Raw genomic sequence first — 15,353 nt, forward strand, 5'->3', positions numbered from 1 at the left:
ACTTGGGTTCTGCAGCGGGACAATGATCCAAAACACACCAGCAAGTCCACCTCTGAATGGCTGAAGAAAAACAAATGAAGACTTTGGAGTGTCCTAGTCAAAGTCCTGACCTGAATCCTATTGAGATGCTGTGGCATGACCTTAAAAAGGTGCTTTATGCTGGAAAACCCTCCAATGTGGCTGAATGACAACAATTCTGCAAAGATGAGTGGGCCAAAATTCCTCCACAGCGCTGTAAGAGACTCATTGCAAGTTATCACAAACGCTTGATTTCAGTTGTTGCTGCTAAGGGTGGCCCAACCAGTTATTAGGTTTAGGGGGCAATCACTTTTTAACATAGGGACATGTAGCTCTTCCCTTTTCTCTCTCTTAATAATAAAACGTTTCATTTAAAAACTGCATTTTGTATTCAGTTGTGTTGTCATTGACTAATATTTAAAATGGTTTGATCATCTGAAATAGTTTGACAGTGTGACAAACTTAGGAAGGGGGCAAACACTTTTTCACACCACTGTACTGTAAATACAGTATGGATTTTTTCTTTCTTTCTCTCCCCAATACAGCACAACTTCATGACTACTATTAGTTATCACTGTCGTGTTTTTTTCTTCTTTCACTTTTGACTCATAGTTTTCGCCAGTATACAGTACAGTTCACAGTACAGACCACTTCTCATTTAGTGACAAACCTTCACACATTGCATTCCTCTCCAACATTGTTAGTGTACTTGTCCTATGTTGTATGTATTGTGTTAACCCCCTCACCTATGTAAATAAGCACTTTATATGTTCACTGCTGTAAATACACACACAATGTTTGCAAAAAAGCACAAAACAAAACCTAAATGAAACATTTTCAAGCATAAAAATGGCTAAATTATATAAAATACAAATATAAGGCACTTAGAAGACGCATTCAAAGATGTTGCGGTGATATGTAGTATTCTACACCGGTCACTAGGTGTCAGTAATGTTACTGTAATGTTGGGTGAGACACACAAGCACCAGTCCTGATGAGCTAAACAACAGGCTTTTATTGCAGCTTTGAATGATCTCACAACAGGCGTAACAATCCCTAACACGGGCTGCTGTTGCGACCGTAACCCACACCAAGCTAAAAGTTAACTCTGACCCCACAACGTCACTTCCTGTCCCCTTGCACTGGAACACATTTACAGCAACACATGAGCATGGGTCTTGTTTATATCGTATATGTCTTGTTTCTTGTATTATGTCTACTATATTGGGTAGTAGGAGTATAAAGGTGACTAGGTGATTATTTCATGTCTGATCATGTTAAAATTTGTGTTTAGAAGGCCATAAACAGGTATTCTATGCTCTAACTACCAATATATACCATTTATTAATAAGGAATTCTGCTTCGTGGCCGAAGGTTAGCATGTTGGCCACAGAGGCAGGAGATTGGGAAGACCTGGGTTCTAATCTCCGTTGGGCATCTCTGTGTGGAGTTTGCATGTTTTCCCCGTGCGTGTGTGGGTTTTCTCCGGGTACTCCAGTTTAATTGGAGACTCTAAATTGTCCATAGGTATGAATGTGAGTGTGAATGATTGTTTGTCTATATGTGCCCTGCCATTGGCTGGCAACCAGTCCAGGGTGTACCCCGCCTCTCGCCCGAAGTCAGCTGGGATAGGCTCCAGCATACCCCCGCGACCCTAGTGAGTATAAGCGGCATAGAAAATAGATGGATAAATTCTATTTCTCGGAAATTCACTTCACGGTCGGATCTGGAATGAATTAACTGCTAAAAAAGAAAAAGAAAAGCGAGTCAATTCGAGGAAAATTCAAGTGTGTAATTCAAAATAATAATAATAATACGATCCACATCGAACCTGATTTGCAGGCACACCTGTTCTTCCAACAGGTTATTAAAAAGTAAGCTTGTAATATCAGGGAAAAACATCCCTAAAATTCAGTAGTTCTGTTTCTCTTCTATTGTTTCCTTCCATCTCTCAACCTTGTTCACTCAGTCGCTTATGAAATGATTCCACCAAAGGACTAAAGCAATTACTGGTGATTATGAGCAATCACGGCAGATTTCTCAGAGCGGACGCACTTTTCCAGCTGTTAATATCAGCGGGTGCACGTCAGTCCCTAAGATAACGTGCCGGGCATAACAGTACTGCTTCCTGAGCAGCCACCACGTTTGAAAAGGTAGCAAAGTGCGGCCTGGGGGCCATTTGCTGCCTGTAGCAAATTTTAAAAAATACAAATTAACAACAACAACAAAAAAAAAGAAAAATCTTCAGTAATTTTAGAAGAATGAAGTAAAAATATAAAGAGAAAAAAGTTGTAATCTAATGAGAAAAAGTCATAATACTGTATAATGAGGAAAAATAAATGAGTATTAAAGAAAAAAGATGATTGTTTTTTTAAGTTGTAATATTATTAGAACCAAACAAAACAATTAGGTTACGAAAAAAGTTATAATATTACGAGACTAAAGTCCAAATAATATGGGAATAAAGTTCTAATTACGAGAAGAAAATTTACAAGAAGAGAGTTGAAATATTTTTGTGGAAAAAAAACAACAGCAGAAATGGAAAAAAACAGGTATAATTTGACAAGAATAAAGTGAAAATATTAAGAGAAAAAGGTTGTAGTCTAACGAGAAAAAAGTCGCAATTTTACATGAATAACCTTGTAATATTATGAGAAACAACAAAACAAATAATAAAGTCGTATTTTTTGGCAAATTAGGTTCAGGAAAAAGTTCCAATAGTCAAAATATCATGGGAATAAAATCATATTTATGAGAAGAAAAGAGGAAAGTTGAAATATTATTACAAAAACAACAACAGCAGAGAAAAAATGTTGCAATTTTACAAGAATAGAATCTGAATACCATGAGGAAAGATAATGTCATACTAGTAGCATAGAGTTGAAATATTCATCCAAAAATATGCTACTTATTAAAACGTTCTAATACGAGAAACACACAAAACAAAATAATGTTGGCATTTTTGGAAAATGTGTTTGGGGAAAAAGTTTTTTTTGCTTTTGTTTTAATTTTTTTATTCTTATTTTATTGTCTTGTGCTCAGGTTGGATTGCCATCCTGGGCGCTCTGTGGCTTCTGGTTCTGGCTGACATTCAGGACTTTGAGATGATCTTGCACCGCGTGGAGTGGGCCACGCTGCTCTTCTTTGCCGGCCTCTTCGTTCTGATGGAGGTGCCTCACGCGCTGCTCTAGCTAATCACAATGCACATTTATTTCACCACGCCTAGTCCAGATCACACAATAATGGAGGTCGTCAGTCTATTCCACCGAGGGCCATGTAAGTGGGAGCTAAACTACCTCCTAAATCAGTCACATTGTGCACAACAACACATGAAGGACATACAGTAATCCCTCACCACTTTGTGCACTCCATCATGGTTTGTTCAAACTTAATACATACATCGTTGCTGTTTCGTGGTTGAATACAGCCTATTTATTAGTCAAAAAATGCATATTTGAGCAAATTTTCCAGATTTTTGGCATAAATGAAGCATTTTCAAGCATAAAAATGTCTAAATCAGGGGTCACCAGGGGTTCCTTGTGAGAGCTACTTTTACAAAATGAAAATGGCCAAGAGCTACTCATTTTTGTAACATTTATTTTCAGAGCTTATTTTAAACCCAAACAAAGCGAATATGCTTTTTTTACCAGAACATTAACAAAATGCTGGTGTCCTCAACTCACATTTTGTATTTCAGAATGCATTTCTTTCTACTGTTCTTTCATTATTAACTGAAAACCTGAATGAAAAGCAGGCTTGCGGGCACCTCATGTGGTCGTGGGGGGCTACCTGGTGCCCGCGGGCACCACATTGGTGACCCCTGGTCTAAATGAAGTAAAATACAAATGTAAGGCATTCAGAAGACACATCTAAAGATGTTATATACCAGGGGTGTCCAAAGTGAGGGCCGGGGGCTGTTTTCGGCCCGGGACAGTTTTTTTTACTTGCCTGTGGCGCATTCTAAAAAAATAATTGAACAAAAAAACTAAAAAAAAAACTAAAAAGGACAGCAACCATGGAAAAATCAACAGTAATTTTACAAGAATAAAGTCAAAATATTAAGAGAAAAAGTAGTAACCGTGATGGGGTGGCGACCATGCCAGGGAGTACCCTGCCTCTTGCCCAAGGTTAGCTGGGATAGGCTCCAGCATACCTCTGCAACCTTAATGAGGGCAGGAGACATAGAAAATGGATGGAAAAAAGTAGTATTCCAGCAAGAAAAAGCCCTAACTTTACCAGAATATTATGAGGAAAAATAACGTCATTAATGTAGCATAAAGTTGAACTATTAAGAAAAAATATGTTTTTTTTTAAGTCATATTATTATAAGAAACAAACAAAACAACAAATAAATTTGTAATTTGGGAAAATCAGGTTGTGGAAAAAATGTTATGATGAGAATAAATGATAAAATATTATGGGAATAAAGTCATAATTACGAGAACAAAGTTTACAATAAGAAAGTTGAGATGGCTGGAAAAAAACGTATATGAGTCATAATAAAGTCATAATTATTATATATATTATTAAAGTCATATTAAGTCATATAAAGTCATTTTTAAGAGAAAAATGTCATATCAAACGAGAGAAAAGGCATGATTTTGGAAATGTGGGGAAAAATAATTTTTTTTTAGCATAGAGTTGAAATGATTAAAGAAAAAATATGTTATTTTCAAAAGTGGTAATATTATGAGAAACAAAGAAAACAAATCTAAGTTGTAATTTTTTGAAAATTAGGTTAGGGAAAAGTTATAATGTTATGAGAGTAAAGTAAAAATATTACGAAAAGAATGTTTACGGAGATTATTTGAGAAGAAAGTTCAAATTACGAGTTGAAATTTTTAAAAAATGGGCAAAAAATCATTCTAATTCGCATTATGCCTTTTCACCTATATGACAAAGCTGAGGTGCATTTTTTTCTTGAAATATATCTAATGTCTTAGCATATCTACTGTACATGTGTTGCTTTACAAAATATAAAAGTGGCAAAGTTGCATCCTTTCATTTTTCACTATGTGGCTCTTGCTATTATATATACTAATGTTTCAAGAGTTCAGAAATCAATATTTGGTGGAATAACCACGACTTTTAATGTTCCCCTCTCGTCAAAATTTGAGCCGTTCCCTTGGATTTTTCCAGAGCTGTAATGTGCGGATGAGCGAGGGCGAACAGGTAGCGTCAAATGTATATGTGGCGGTCCAAATGTATTTGTGGCAGCCCATCGCAAATCAATGAATGTATGGGAAACACTGTGTGAGTAATCACGCCTCCTGCTTGGACTATTTGTTGAATAATTTGTATTCATTTTGCAGGCTCTGGCCCAGCTGCAGCTCATCGACTACATCGGAGAGCAGACGGCGCTGCTCATCAAAGTGAGTGTCTCATTTTGGCCAGCATCCCTCATGACGCGACGCAGGTGATGTGATATTACATTCCCTTTGCTCCACGGCTCAAAAAATTCAATGATTTTCTTTACATCTGACTATGCTCTTCAAAATGCCATTGTCTCCGCTCACAAGCTATCTGCCGGGCGTAAGATTGCCGCGGTAATAAGCATGTCAGCTCCTGTTTAAGCCGGCGGCCCCCCGGAGAGCCAATAATCACTCCTGACAGGCGGTGCAGGCGCTTGTAGCTTCTGACTTCCTGCATTAAAAGAAGGAACACATCTGCATGCAAGCGTACGACAGGTACAAGTGGAGAGATATTGTCTCCTTTATGGCGCACATCACACGTGGAGACATCAAACACCACCAGACACTGAAGGCTGGCGGCGGTCAGAATATTAGAACCTAGGGATGCTCCAGTAAGGGTTTTATGCTGCCGATTCCGATACCGATCATCCACCCTGAGCTCACTTGTAAACAAACATTCACTTTCCGAGAAAGATATTTTGCATGCTAGTTGTACCGAATGATCCTTCACGAGGGGAGAAAAACCCCACTGAGCACACCAAAAACACCTGAAACGCCAGCGCTGCGGCGTTTGAAAAGTGCTAAGAGGTTGCCAGAGACCTCCGTGGCATCACACCAGCTGCTCAGAGCGTGTGCCCGAATACGGTGCACCTTGCTGAGCCATGCCAGGTGGCTCCTCCCACTCTATACTCCGGTTCTCCTGACCTCCGTAGCGGCACACCGGCTGCTCGGAGCGTGTGTCCGAATATAGTGCACTTTGCTGGGCCACAGCAGGAGGTCCACTCTATACTCTATACACTGGTTCTCCTGATAGTAGTGATGAGGTAGTAGTAATGTCATGATATACCATTAGGACAATTTAACAGGTATGGTTGGTCAAATCCAAATTTGTTCCAGTCCTTTCCAACTCCAGATACTGTGCATTTGTAATTTTCAGTATATTTTCACATGGCTGTGGCTTCAAATCACTGTAGTCTGTGCGTCATGATCGTCGAAGTAACTGTCGCTGGTACCCCTTTCAGGAGAATCACCCATTTGTGTTTGCCTGCTTGATACTCCTCACAACGCTCACTTGCAGCACTCTGTGTGTGCACTCACTAGCGTCCCGCCTCCCCCCACTGGGACAAAGAGACTGAATGACTGACAGGAGGGTTCACTCACTCCATTCATTCCGTTATAGAACCAACACGCCCGGATGTTGAGACAGATGCACAGAGTGAACACTCTTGTCATCCAGCCTGTTTGGTAGAGAGAGAGAGGACACAGAAATCCCTCAATAATCACGGTTAATTGGTTCCAGACTCGACTGTGATAAGTGAGTTTCCACAAAGGAAGATTCCTTTTTTATAAATTGAGCATAGAAAACCTGTTTACGACCTTCTAAATACAGTTTTTATCATTACTACAGCCCTCTAGACATGAAATAACACGCTTATAGTCACTATTACACTCCTATTACCCAATATAGAAGACATAATAGGAGAACATAAGACATAAATAAGATTGTGTGTTGCTGTAAATGTGTTCCGGTGCTAGTTGAGCTGAGTGTGGGGTGGACAGGAAGTGACGTTGGTGGGTTCAGAGTTGAGTTTTAACCTGGCGTGGGTTCCGGCTGCAACAGCAGCCTGTGTTAGGGATTATTGTGCCTCTTGTGAGATCATTTAAACTTGCAATAAAGGCAAGTCTGGTGCTTGTGTGTCTCACTCAACATTACAGTAATAGTAGTGACCAGTGTAGAATACTACATGTGGTGGCAATGAATGCATCTTCCGAATGCCTTATATTTGTATTTTACTTCATTTAGCATATTCCAACCATCCATCCATTTTCTTTAAACAAAAAAAAAGGTCAAATTTGCTTAAATATGTATACTTTTTCACTAAGAATAGGCCTGAGCCGACCACGAAACTGCATGATTTATTCCTAAATATATTTTTAGGTAGAGTGAAGCCGTGAAATTTGAAGCGCGAAGTGGCGAAGGATTATCCAATATATCGACACTGTGCAGCACGTCATTACCAATACCAGTATCAACCGATACTGATATTGGCAGCACATCCTCCCTCAAACTAATGCCACGGGACATCTTGCATCACATCGTGCTTCTTTTACCATGTACTTCACGTATAAGCACCTTTTGCGCAAAATAAGAATACTGCAATATGCAATATAAGTTATAGAAAAAAATGACGTATTTATATGAAACATTTTGTCTCGACAAAAAAATCCAGACCAATGAAAGGAAGATGACTGGCTTTCCCCTCGCGTCACCAGCACTGTCATTGCAATTTGACTCTATTGTTCTTAAGACCCTTTTGACCATTTTGCAAGCTGCTGCCTGACAGGATGAAACGCGCAGTGTTTTTATTGTGAATATACCTAAATAATACAAGAATAAAGAATAACAACTGACGAGCATTGTACCATGAATAGATAACAACAGAGAAGATGGTATATGAACTTACGCTGAATAAATTATAGGTAATAACTTAGCAAATAATAAATGACATTTCAATAATCAAAAAATGTCAAATAAGTAGATGTGCTGAAACAATACTTTATATTTTAGGTATGCAAAAACAGCAGGAAAAAACATCTATACATCAATTCCAAAAACGACAGTTGTTTTGCTAAAAAGCAAGATTATTATGGTACTTTAGATATTTTTGTGTGTGACACACACACAAAAACCACAACAATAAACACACACAATAATAAACACATACCTTTCTGGCAGTGTCAAAGAAAACTGAGTATTTTTTTTAAAGAAAATTGGGTATTTTTTATAAATTTATTTATGTGTTATTTATTTTAAAAAGAAAACTGGTGTATTTTTATTATTTATTTCTTTATTATTTATTTTGAAAGTGAAAAGGAAAAACTGAGTATCATGTATTTGTTTATTTATTTATTTTTAAAAAGACAAAAATAGAAACTGAGTATTTTTCCATCCATCCATTTTCTATGCCGCTCCTCCTCATTAGGGTCGCTGGAGCCTATCCCAGCTGACGTCGGGCGACAGGCGGGTTACACCCTGGACTGGTCGCCAGCCAATGGCAGGGCACATATAGACAAACAATTATTTATTATTAATTTTATTTTAAAAATAAAAAAAGGATTAAGCATTATTTATTATTTTATTTTAAAAATAAAAAAGGACAACTGAGTATTATTTATTTATTATTATTTTTTTAAAAATCTAAAAGGAAAACTAAATATTATTTATTTATGTTTTTATTTACTTATTTATTCATTTAAAAAGAAAAACGGAGTATTGTTGACTTAGCCTGGCTAGATGGGGAACAGGAACACAACTGATGGAGTAATACCAGAATATTAAGAAACAGCACAAAAGCGGATTAGAAAAGTCTTTCTCGTCCTACGCCACAAGCGTTGTGGTGACTTTCTAAAAGGGAAAAGCGCACAATGGCAAAGAAATGCGTGAACTTTCTTCCTTTAATCACATGCTTTCATTACAGCTCCAATAATGAAAGCAGCATTTGAGTCTGCTAATGGAGTGTTCCGTCAGCGGAGCGTTTCATGCATCGCTTCTTCTTCTTCTTTTTTCCCCAGGCCGTTCCGGAGGACCAGCGCATGGCCATCGCCATCATCTTGGTCATGTGGGTCTCTGCTCTGGCTTCTTCTCTCATTGACAACATCCCCTTCACAGCCACCATGGTGAGAAGCCATGCTTTTGTGTTTCCAGAGAGACACATTTCCAGCAGGCGTGACACCTTGTAGCTCTCCATGGCAGGACAGTAAAACAGCACTTCTTTATCCCAGATTCCTGTTCTCATCAACCTGAGTCGGGACGCCGACGTCAACCTGCCAGTAAAACCCCTCATCTTTGCCTTGGCCATGGGAGCCTGTCTAGGGGGTGAGTGTTATCATGTTCATCATTTCTACGTATACTATATTTTCCAACTACAAGTCGTATAAAGTCAGTAAAAAGAATACAGATTGGATTTAGAAATACATATCAATTTTCTTTTGGTGTTTTTTTTGTAAATCTCACAAGACAAAGTCGCCACAAATACTGTAAATAAATGGATAGGAAACACTGTAATAATTGTGCATGCTACCAGTTTCTGGACTATAAGTCGTTCTTTTTCCTCGTAGTTTGGCTGGTCCTGTGACTCATATATCCAAATACATATATCAATTATTGAGCATGTTTTTAAATGTTCATTCATACTGACTGACATGAACCAAGGAGTCAATGTTACCGTCAACAGCTGTGAGAGGGCGCTCTAGGCTTGTGACAACTACATGCTGCTCCTGTACTCCGGAAAATATGAGCTGAAGCGTTTGAAAATTCAGTGGATTCAGTGATGTGGGATGAGATCGGGAGCTCGGTGAACTTGCTCATCGCTAACTTGCTTGCTGGACTTGCTGGCTTGTTGTCTTCATTTAACCTGTTCAACCTCCTTGGTATGTTCTGTCTGCCATTGTGTAACTCAGGGGTGTCCAAACTTTTTCCAGTGAGAGCCACATAGTGACAAATGAAAGGATGCAACTTTGCCACGTTGATATTTTAAGCAAAAACTGCATCTCAGCTTTGCGATATAGGTGAAAAAACATATTATTAGTATCATCTTCTCCCTCTCTGCTCTTTTTCCCATGTTTGCTGTTGTTTTTTTAAATTTTCCAAATATTTCAACTTTCTTCTTAAATTATCTTCATATATTTTGGCTTTATTCTCATAATATTCTAACTTTTTCCCCAACCTAATCTTCCAAGAATGACAACTTTGTTTTGGTAATATTTTGAACTCTATGCTACTAAACTCACATTATTTTTCCTTATAATATTCCGAGTTTATTCTCGTAAAATTTCAACTTTTTTTCTAAATATCTTGACTTTATTTGACTTCATTTTTGCTATTGTTTTTTGTGCTAATTTTCCACCTATTTCAACTTTCTCCTTGTGAATTTTCTTGTCATAATGTTATGACTTTATTCCCATCGTATTTTGACTTTATTATTGTAACATTTTTTTTTTATTTTTACAGTTTTTTGGTTAAATTATATTTTTAGAATGTGCTGCGGGCCAATAAACAACAGCCACGGGCGCCATATGGCCCCCGGGCTGCACTTTGCTGAATAAGTGTTAATGTGTTCACATTGAGGACACCTATTTAGCCTGTTTTTTGTGACTCAGGTTATGTACACAACTATTGAGGAATTATGCGTAATTATCTTTATTGCCATCTTGAATTGGATTGTGATTTATTGAATGATATCAACTACTTTGATGACCTGTAACCTTTGAAACTGTGAATGTGAAATACTAGTCATTAGGATTTAGTACAGTAGTTTCAAAGTTTTACCGGTTTTATATATTTTTTTTATGTTTTATAGGAAGAGATAGATCATGTTGACTTATAACTTAACATGCTGAAAAAGTGTGCACCCCTGATACACGTGTACAATGTACATAAATACTCGTAAATATACTACACATTGATAGATTTATAAATCTATTTTCTATATTTCTAGTAGGAGGTGGATCGTTGCATCTTGTTCATTTTAAGGACAAGCTTGCAGGCTGAAAAAGTGTGAGCACCCCTGCTGTGGAGGGACTTATAGTCCAGAAAATAGAGCAATAGTTGTCCCAAATATCAAGTAAATATTCATCTTTATGAAGGTTTTGGATTGAGGCAGGGTACTGTGTCCTCAAACATACAACTTGCCTTGCCAATAGTTGTGTAGTCACTGTAATTATTTCCGAGTAGTGTTTGACCATGTTGTTTGTGCATGTGTGAAGGAAACGGCACCTTGATCGGAGCGTCTGCCAACGTGGTGTGTGCGGGCATAGCAGAGCAGCACGGCTACGGCTTCTCCTTCGTGGAATTTTTCAGGTAAGCATCTTCTTGCCCGCCGCAAACGGCTAGAAATATGTCACAAATACCATCTCGCCGCTGGGATCTTGTTCAGGACTCTGCCGCCTGCAGGGCTGCTTGCATGTTAATGTCCTGCATATGTTCTCATACTGTGGCGCACGCCATCAATATGCATGCAGTCGCTCGGGAACATTGAGCACCACGCCAAATGCCCGCGTTCCTCCGGAGTTCTATTCATAAAAAAGTACATGATGTGACACATTGTGCTCCCACTGTGTCCGAGTTTGTATGCATGTAGTGCAGAATCAAAGTGAGGCTCTTTGGGTGGTTGATTGGCTTGATTTGAGAACTCCCTGCTGGTTAAATGGTCGCAGGAAAAAGTAGCAGGCGCCACTCTTAGTCGTGTAGTTTTCACAAACATGAAAGATCGAGTGCAAGTGCCACCAGAGTACAACATCGGATGCGTTGCTGATGCTTTCAAGAACAGAAAGAGACTGACGTTTTATCTTTGAGCCGGTTCTCAAATGGTTTCAGTCAACCTGAGGCCACTTTTATTGGAGTCATGTTTATTTTTTTTTTATTTGTTATTATTTTTTAAAACGTTAATTTAAGTCATTTTTTCCATTTAATTCGATTTTTATAAATACATACAAGTATTCAAAAATAAAATAAATGTTTTTAAAATGACTTTTTTTAAATAAAGAAAAGTATTTTTTTAATTTAATTTCAAAAATGAAAAAAATAAATTTCAAAAGTGACCCAAAAAAACAAATTAAAAAAGTCATCATTATTTTTTATTTTATTTCTTAAACCTTTAAACGTTTATTTCTTTTTCCATTTTTGCAGGTTTTTAAATGATTTCAAATTTCTTCTTGTCATTTTTCTTCTCATATTTATGACTTTATTATTTGTATTTTGTAATATTGTTCTTGTAACATAACTTTTTACACAACCTAATTTTCAAAAAATTACAACTTTGTGTTTTTTTTTACAATATTACAACTTTTTAAAAAATAATGTATTTCTTGAATATTTCAACTTTATGCTACTAAAATGACATTTGTCCTCATAATATTTCGACATTATTCTCGTAAAATTACGACTTTCTCTCGTCAGAGTACAACTTTTTTCTATTAATATTTTGACTTTGTTCTTGTAAAGTTACTGCTGATTGTTCCATTTTTGCTGGGGTTTTTTGGTTTTCTTCTTAAATTATATTTTTAGAATGTGCTGCGGGCAGATAACAAAACAGTCGCGGGCTGCAAATGACCTCCGAGGTTCCACTCAATTTATAATAGATTACCGACTTACAGTAAATGAGGTGTTTCTGCAGAAAAAAATGCATATTTTTGGAGAAAAATAGTAATCATTAAAGAAAAAAATGGCCTACTTTTGAAGAAAAATAATCAAGTAAGAAAATGGCCTACTTTTGGGAAAAAAATAATAATAAAAGAAAAAATGGCCAATTTTAGGAGAAAAAAAGAATATATAATAATAAAATAAAAATGTAAAAAATATTTGGATTGTAATTGTATCGAGTCAAACCCGCCTTCCACTGGCCACATCTGCTCAGAGAGGCAGGTGACGAAGGAGCTTCCCTTGCAAGCCACCAGCAGCTGAGCCTGACTGACATTATTGAGCTTCAAGACTTTTAGTAGTGAGCTACTAAAAGCCTGTCTACTTTATTACGCGACAATAACGGCGTCTGCTGATGGCCATAAATGAGCCCTTTGGTCACATGTCCATCACTGATGGCACACTTGTTTGCGACATCTGCTCCAAACGACATTTTAACAACGGCGGCCCCCCCTTCATTGAGCAGCATGGAGAATAACGCTAATAATGACAATAATAACTGCAGCAATATGCTCCTAACCCCCAACTGATTGGTGCTGACAACCTGGGGGCAAAGTCTCCTGGCCGTCCGAGCCGCCATGTGTCCACGGAGGACATGGGCGGCGGCCAAACGGCGAGCCATCTGCAGTCGCTCGGGCAAGGGAGGACGTGCACAAGCGACGGCAGCCAAGGGAGTGCATCACGGAGAGCGCGCCAGAGTTCTTGCTTGAGCAACGTCCTCTAAAAAGCTTCAAGAAGACTTTTTTTAGAGAACGGGGTTTAGAGGTGTACTGTGTACTGTACCTAATGTGTGACCTTAATGAATAAATGTGTCTTCCCTTTGACAGGCTAGGCTTCCCCATGATGATCATGACGTGCATGATGGCCATGTGCTACCTGCTGGCCACTCACATCGGACTCGGCTGGAACATGTGATCTGGAATTTTCCCACACCCCTAAAAAAAAAATCAATAAAAAAAAACTTGAAGTCTTTCTCACAGTGTGAAGGAAATGGGGCCTCCACTCAGCTGTGCATGGTGCTACCACGGCCGCTACCGGTCCCACATGGTGGGATTACTCGCAGCACACGCACACACGCCAGGCCACTTTTTACCGCCCTGATCTCGAAAATGTGCGGCACACGCAGGCCCCGCCCAGGCCCTGTCATTGTAAGTGGCGTGAAGGTGGAAAGACCGTCGTCATGTTCACAATAGTTAAGAATATTAGAAACGACATCAGCACTTCTCACGGAAACAGCTGCAGCTTGCAGGGAGCGTCTGCATCTGATTAGGAGCACATTTGTGATTTGTTGTAGTTGCTTCCACTAACCATTGACTATTTAATGTATAGAAAATTGACAGTATCCCTATCAATAATGTAACGTAGCAGCTAAAGTAGCTTTGCCTAAAGTAGCTAATCATCCACACAATGAATACGACGAGTCATCATCATCATGGTGTTTTGTTGGAGCACTCAGTGGTGTAAAATGTGGCCTCAATCATTCAACACTGCACAGACACACAAGAAAGGTAAGAATAAAGTTGCTGTTGTTTCTAAATTATCGTACGTCTTTCATGTGAAATTCCACACCATTTGTCATCTAATTCCAAACCCTTTCAAAAGCGACTGGCAACAAATCGAGCGACTTTTTCTGGCGCGTTTGGAGAGTTTTCTGGTATTTGGGGACTTCAAAGTGAAAGCAGGTTCCGCTCTCACTGAGCAGCGACGGATGCCGCTGAGACGTCCGCCCCGCCCCAAAGCAGTCACAAGCCATCAGTCCACAGTCGGTTTCCGTGGCACACAGAGCATAGTGGTTCTCTACGAATCCATGAATCACGCATGCGCGATACCGCCGGAGTGGATGTCGCCCTGTTTTACAGAGCGGGATCTAAAACGTAAATGTTTCTTAGTCTTGACTAAATGACAATGACTCGAGCCTCATTGGGACTCTCTCACTTACCTGTCAGTGTGTCAGAATGTGTGATGGAAGAACAATGTGTGATAAATGAAACTAAATGCAAGATAAAAGATGGAGGCTGTCGGTGAGTCAGGATGTAATTAACACTGTCTAGACACTGTAGAGAGGTACTGGCCAAGATCAAATATTACAATGTTATTTTGATGAAGTGATGGCCAATTTTAACTGCGCAAACTAAAAATCAAGTTTATTTGTAGTTCAAAACTTAACAGTGTTTTTTATGCTGGTTTTTATGAGGTTATGCTTTTTTCCTACCGCATCAGTTACATCATATGCAAATCATATGCAAATCATATGCAAATTAGCCACTGACGTCATCTACCGACTTCTTGGACAGCCATTAGCTTCTTTTCTTACTGCGCAGTTGGCAACAGTGTTTGTTCCTCTGCTTTAGGGGTGTCCTAAGTGCTGCCCACGGCGCTTTTAACAAGAACGCTATAACAAAAGAAAACAAAAGTTGAAAAATCATGAGTCATTTTACACAAATAATCAAAAAATTAAAAGAAAAAGTCGTAATTTTACGAGAATAATGTAATATTATTGGGGAAAAAAATGTATTTTAGTGGCATAAAGTTGAAATATTAAAAGAAGATGTTTTACCAAAATTTGTAATATTATGAAAAGCAAACAAAACAACAAATTAAGTGGTAATTTTTGGAAAATTTGGTTGTGAAAAAAGTTATGTTACGTAAAAGTCAAAATATCATGGGAATAAAATCATAATTACGAAAAGAAAATGTACAGGAAGAATGTTTACATAATTGGAAAA

General features: G+C 38.3%; 2 protein-coding genes across 3 annotated transcripts in view; one reads left to right on the top strand and one right to left on the bottom strand.

Moving 5' to 3' along the window:
- The window catches only part of oca2 (oculocutaneous albinism II), a 57,584-nt gene extending 43,450 nt beyond the window's left edge, over positions 1–14,134 (top strand). For both annotated transcript variants that reach the window (XM_054789523.1, XM_054789524.1), the window contains exons 19-24: positions 3,061–3,188; positions 5,331–5,390; positions 9,003–9,107; positions 9,213–9,306; positions 11,196–11,289; positions 13,455–14,134. In XM_054789523.1, the coding sequence (XP_054645498.1) occupies positions 3,061–3,188; positions 5,331–5,390; positions 9,003–9,107; positions 9,213–9,306; positions 11,196–11,289; positions 13,455–13,542 (569 nt within the window). In that variant the 3' untranslated portion in view covers positions 13,543–14,134. The remainder of the gene's footprint in view (positions 1–3,060; positions 3,189–5,330; positions 5,391–9,002; positions 9,108–9,212; positions 9,307–11,195; positions 11,290–13,454) is intronic.
- The window catches only part of LOC129188667 (gamma-aminobutyric acid receptor subunit gamma-3), an 89,760-nt gene that overhangs the window by 2,905 nt on the left and 71,502 nt on the right, over positions 1–15,353 (bottom strand). The window lies entirely within an intron of this gene.

The sequence above is a fragment of the Dunckerocampus dactyliophorus genome, chromosome 10 (genome assembly GCF_027744805.1).
Source record: "Dunckerocampus dactyliophorus isolate RoL2022-P2 chromosome 10, RoL_Ddac_1.1, whole genome shotgun sequence".
NCBI classification, from domain to species: domain Eukaryota; kingdom Metazoa; phylum Chordata; class Actinopteri; order Syngnathiformes; family Syngnathidae; genus Dunckerocampus; species Dunckerocampus dactyliophorus.